This window comes from Zootermopsis nevadensis, unplaced genomic scaffold (assembly GCF_977971745.1).
Source record: "Zootermopsis nevadensis isolate Lab colony 2312 unplaced genomic scaffold, Znev_1.0 Znev_ptg000061l, whole genome shotgun sequence".
Taxonomy (NCBI): domain Eukaryota; kingdom Metazoa; phylum Arthropoda; class Insecta; order Blattodea; family Termopsidae; genus Zootermopsis; species Zootermopsis nevadensis.
This window is the reverse complement of record NW_028259192.1, coordinates 4,591,910-4,597,995: the sequence shown is the minus strand read 5'-3', so window position 1 is coordinate 4,597,995 and position 6,086 is coordinate 4,591,910. Positions and strand designations below refer to the sequence as shown.

The window sequence follows — 6,086 nt, the reverse complement described above, 5'->3', positions numbered from 1 at the left end:
TTTCTGATAATGTGTATTTTATTTAATTGTTGTTGTTTTTAAGATAGAGTGTTTTATCAAAACACATACACAGTGTAGCATAAATGAGATTTAAATCAGGGCAGCAGGGGTACAGGGATTTAAACACTTGGTACTTTAAAGGTTAATACGTCTTGGCATGAGCCCTTCAGAGTCTTGTCACTATAAGCTATTCAAATACAAAACCATCATAAACATTAAATAATTATTCTGTACAATTCCTCTTCCTAGACTGGCACCTGTCACTACTATACTCCTGTACTTCCAGCAATCTTTAAATTACCACCACAGAAAGAAAGATTTTGCATGAAGTTAAAACATAACATAATAAGAAATTTATTTTTTCCTTGTTATATTGCTGTCATGGCAGTAATATTATTAGTTAGTAACTTACCATACACATGTTACTGCAATGTTGGCCCTGTTGGCTTGATGAGATCATATCTCTCAGTGGAACCACCACTTCTCAGTAGTTGCTCCAAAATCTCCCACATGTCACGCCTCTTAAACACCACCAAATGTCTATCTCCAGCTTTTCCATAACTCTTGGTTTTCAATTTGAACCGTGTTGCGATGCTGCAACAAGAAAGTGAAGAACTGAAGTGAATAATTAAATATGCTAAACTTTTAATTTCTGAAATAGCTATCTCAGTAAACTGGAGATTGAAATTAGTGTTATGAGTTGTGAATTAGCGAGAACTGGAGGACTATAGTCTATTATCAGACACTGCTCTGAAATTCCTAGTAAGATCACTGGCCACAGGCAGAACAATTTCTTGGTTTATTTAACAAAATATAAATAGAACTTGTAGTAAACAGCAAGGTTATAGTGGCAAAGCTTATGACAGTTGGAAAAAACGTAAAAAAGTAATTATGGTCAATTTTTGAGGTACCATCCTGGCAGTCAGGTTCCTCCAGCCTCCTGTCTGACTTTCAATCCTGGGACCTTCCAAATATGAAACAGGAATGCTTACCATAAACATGTAAGAAGGATATATATAAAGATTTCTGTCTTGTGGGTTGTTGCGCTGTGTAGACTGGTCGATGTTAACCAACGTTTCAGAGATCATACTGCCTCCATCATCAGGGCGATGAATATGCCATTAGGGTGGCGCTCCTATTGGTCCACTCCCACGCCTGCTCCCATTGGTCATATGACCTCTGAAACGTTGGTTAACATCGACCAGTCTACACAGCGCAACAACCCAGAAGACAGAAATCTTCATACTCACCGCTGTGAAAACCTCAAATCTTACAAGGATATATATATATATATATATATATATTTTTTTTTTTTGTGTCTGTTTTCTGTGGCATGATCATTTTGGAATGTCATGTTATATGCATTTATCTGCACTTACCTATGCATAGTCTTCCTTTCTTCGATGGAGAACTCCGGAGAGAAAACAAGATCATCTTGTGAATTACCATTTACATAGTCTCGTATCAATCGATGGACTCTGTCTCTAAACTGACGGTCATCTGAACCACATGACTTTGATTGTACCAGTCCTAATCCAGCTCTGTTCACATGTTCTTGTATTCTATGCAAAAATAAACAACAAAAAATGTGTTAAAATAATAAAACAGTTATACATATCATATGGGTATTTTACAAACTGGAAAAAATACAAACTCAAGTGGTGCAATATTATGTTTTCAAATCTACGTATCACTGTAAATATTATGCATGCATGAGTAAGACAACATGGTTTCATACTTCAAATATGGTGACACAGTTTCATATAAAAACAATTTTTTTTATTGCATTACTATAGTGACATATTAGACATTAATCATGAATAGAAACAGGCGACAGGTAAAGAAGAAGATGACACGTTATAAATTAGGCTTATTTAAGAACAATTACGTTTTCAGTTGCAGGGTCAAGAAATAAAATTGTATTACCTTCTCAATAAAACAGACCAATTTATTCAGATAACTAATACTGAATATTGAAACAACCCTAGCACCAAGACCATCTGCTACCAAAAAATGTAAACATTACAATACAGAAAAATATAATTTTACCCATTTTTCTTTTTGATGAATGTGAAAACTGGGCTCTCATATTGTAGAAGGAAAATAAATTGAGGGAGCTTAAGAACAGGGTGTTCAGGAGAACATGTGGATCCAAATAAGAAGGAAGAGACAGCAGTCTCAAGAAAATTGCAAAATAAGAAGCTTCATAATTTATACCTGTCACTAGATATTAGGACAATCAAAGCAAGGAGGGGCAGAGCATGTAGTACACATGGGAGGGTATGGATTGGACTCATTTGGCTCACAACAGGAACCAGTAAAAGGACACTTTTGATTTCCATAAAAGGTAAGGAATTTATTGATTAGTTGGGTGCCTATTAGCTACTCAAGAAGACCAAGTTCCAAGAATAAGTACATTAGGTAAATTATACCATTATTCTGTTTTAAGCATGGCACATTACTGTTTTTTAACACACTACAGAGATTTTCTGGGCCAGAGATGTTTAAAACAGTGATACTTCCAGTGTATATGTAGTTTTGTGTAAAGAGTCCGTCTTTTAAATTGAAGACTTAATTTCTTTCTTAGTGTTATTCAGAGCACGATAAATTCCCAATTACCCAACTACAGGTTATCCAGTTTGTGAATTATCTACACAGGACTTTGTGCAACACTTTTTTGCATAAATGCTGACACGTGTGAACTAGGCTTTCAAACTTCTTCTGTGTCATACTGTCCATTTGGAGGGGGTTCGATTTTAGGAAGATGTGGATGAAAAAATACCTTCTCAATCAGCATTCTGTGGTCAGGTGGAGAGGTTTGTTGCAATGTTCATGATGGTGGAGACAGGGAAATTACAGTGTTTGATACTGGAAAGGCTTACCAACAAGAACCTTTGTGTTTGAAAGACAAGTGTGCTTCTAGGTAGAAAGAGGTATGTAAAGAATGCCTTACAGTCATATGTTGTGCAAATGCATTTGAAAGTAATAAATTTAAACTTGAAGCGAATGGAAAAGCAAGAAACCATTATCAGTAAGGGATACTTAAGCAACTTGCTTTCCTGTGCATTATTGCATTATTACAAACCTGAAAGGAGTATGAATTGATAGAGAGATTTTTGAAAATTGATTCCATAAGCACTTTGTTCCTGAACATTGGGCATTGTTGAAAACAGTGTTGCTGTTAGACAATGCTCATTTTCATCCAAGAGAACGTGTACTGACTTCTGACAATGGCCACACTGTTGTAAAGTTTTTGTTTCCCCCATGTCACAGAAATTACACAGCCCATGGACCAAGGAGTGACTGCATCCACGGAACGACACTACTGTGCACACCTTCTCGGAAGTCTTGCTAATGACAACAGCATTATGGATAAAATGATGTTGGATGTTATACATGGCAAATCTTGGGCATTCTGTAATCCAGTAAAGCTGGTTTGATTGTGGAGGAAATTTCTTCCAAAAGTCTTATAAAAGATTCCAAACTTTACTTACATTCTAAAACAGGAAATACCCTTTTGTCATCAAAATATCAACTGCATAGAACCAGTTCCTATACGTAAAATACAGATAACACACAATGTCATAAAATGAGGCACGAATACTGCTGCCTCAAAGGCCAAGAAAGGGTCCCACTTGAATTGCATCCCATCTCTCAGATAAAGTTAAACACTGGACAGGCAGGTACAACTATTAACAGTGGAACAGTCATTTAATTTTGATACGAAGACAAAAATATTATCTGCTAATTATTATTATAAGTAGGTAAAATTTCTTTGCAGAAAGTCAGTGCATGAATGCCATCTTGTCTACCTGAACATGTTTCTTCAGATACTAAGAATTTGATACAAATAAACAAGTACAGGAAACGCTACTTTCACCTTATGTAAGCCAACCTGTACTATGATACTATGTTATATGCAATAAAATAAACTCAAGACACTAAAACATACATGAAAAGTGGCCAAAACAAATATACCGATGTCTTTCTTAATATAAGAATACTTACTTTACTGGTTCTTCAATTCCCTGAGCATCTTTTCCAAGTCCTCCACCACTCCAACCCATTAACCGCAACAACCTGCTGCCAATATTGTTGTCTGATACAGGAACATTAACATCAGCAAATTCTGTATCTGAATTACATGTTATACCTAAAGATTTGTTTATGGTCGTATCAGATAAGAACTTCAGTTTTGTCTGAAAACAAAATAATGCATGTTACAAAGCTATGAACAAAAATGTCTAGCAATCACTAAAAACAAGTAATGTTACTGTTGGTACAAATAAAAAAGTACATTGTGAAAATTAAGGTAAGACATAAAACATACCTGACCTAGAAAGATGGCTGTATTCTGGGTTGTAGTGCCACGTAGTCTGGTAGAAGTTTACCAGACTACAACTCAGAAGACAGCCATCTTTCTACTTTAGGTATGTTTTATGTCTCAAAGTATCATGTTAGAAATATTAGTGCACAAAGAATAAACATCAGCAAGCAAAATTATAATAATAGAAAGGTAAGGAGTGACAACCAAGCTGCAGATAAAAAATGGCTAATGTCTTATTAATACAACACTCATAGACTACTGTAATGCTATGACCAGGGCATAATTAGGCAATTCTTTTGTATTCCCCCTCACCCCAAAATAATCTGTAAGTGGAGTTAGATATTATCTTTATAAATATAAAAATACTATGAAGTAAACATGACATCAAAAATACTGAAACATGTCTTCTTTTTCTTTAGCATTTGTCCCACTTTGGCAGGGTTTGCTTTTATCCTCTCTTTTTGGAGGTTTGCGTGATCTATTAGACATTTGGTAGGACTCCTTGGATGAGTGATCAGCCCATTGCAAGGCCTCTATCTGTACACAGGACAGCACAACACAGAAAGACGCGGACAAACATGAATGCCTTGAGTGGGATTCGAACCCATGGTCCCAGTGTCAAAGTGGCACAAGGCCCACGCCTCAGACCACGCGGCCACTGTGACCGGCAAAAAGAAAAATACTGAAACATAGAGCCTACCTTAATTGTGTAACAAGTTTCCTTAAGTTTCTTCAATCCTTCCTCGGCAGCTACACGAGATGCTGCTTTTTTGTACCTCTCAGTTGATGATGCCAGTAATTTACCATTCACATATATACTGCAAGACCTAGAAAATATATACAAAAATTAAATTGTCCTTTGGTTCATCACGAACAGATGCACATATAAGATATAAAATTTAAACTGGTTACATGCTAACATTAATTTTTATTTCAAAATCTTACCTGCAGAATATTATTACAACTTTTATTTGTTAACACTAAAAATAGTACAATTTCATGACAACAAATTTTATTATACACAACCAAGAACATGACATGTCAAAACATCTTACACAGAAAAGTCAATTCATACATTAGTAGGAAATCAGTTCTTGATACGTTCTCATGCTGAATTGACTTACAATAAAAAATCATGTCTTTTCTTAATCATGAACTACATTCAGAACAGTATGGAGAGAAATCATAAAATGATGGAAAGTTCAGTATTAACTATTTTAACATAAACCCAGCACATATTTTATGACTCGATCAATATCAGAATAATTTCAACAAGTATTTATTAAGTTTCATAATAGGGAAATATTTCTTGAGAAGCTAAGTGATTATTAGTTTCTCAAGGTCTCTACTCCAGAGTCAGTTTATCATTAGTGATGTGACCATCTATGCCTCTTATAAACGTGGATCACTAAAAATTTGAAAGATGAAACTTTCTATTTCTGTGAAAAATAAAAGTTATTAAAAACATCAAGTTAACTTTACTATTAGCTACTCATCAGAAAAATCCTAGTGCAGATAAAATGAAGTGTCATCTGTCATTGCCCTTATGGTAAATGATCATTCCCTTTTTAACTGCCCCATATACAAGTCATTAGTATTAATCACAAGCCATGGCAGCTGCGACAATATAGAAATGAATGACCAGGGTTCAAGTTTTCTGATTGGGGTGTTTGACAGAAATTTCTTTGCCACCACGTTCAAAAAGGCTCTCGGGTCCATCAAACCTCCCATTCAATGGATATAAAATGTTCTTCCACCA

General features: G+C 35.2%; 1 protein-coding gene across 4 annotated transcripts in view; it reads right to left on the bottom strand.

Moving 5' to 3' along the window:
* LOC110834331 (uncharacterized) overlaps window positions 1-6,086 on the bottom strand; it is a 30,317-nt gene that overhangs the window by 12,114 nt on the left and 12,117 nt on the right. For all 4 annotated transcript variants that reach the window (XM_022073373.2, XM_022073374.2, XM_087340663.1 and 1 more), the window contains exons 6-9: window positions 5,028-5,154; window positions 4,009-4,199; window positions 1,380-1,562; window positions 413-594 (exon numbers count right to left, since the gene is read on the bottom strand). In XM_022073373.2, the coding sequence (XP_021929065.1) occupies window positions 423-594; window positions 1,380-1,562; window positions 4,009-4,199; window positions 5,028-5,154 (673 nt within the window). In that variant the 3' untranslated portion in view covers window positions 413-422. The remainder of the gene's footprint in view (window positions 1-412; window positions 595-1,379; window positions 1,563-4,008; window positions 4,200-5,027; window positions 5,155-6,086) is intronic.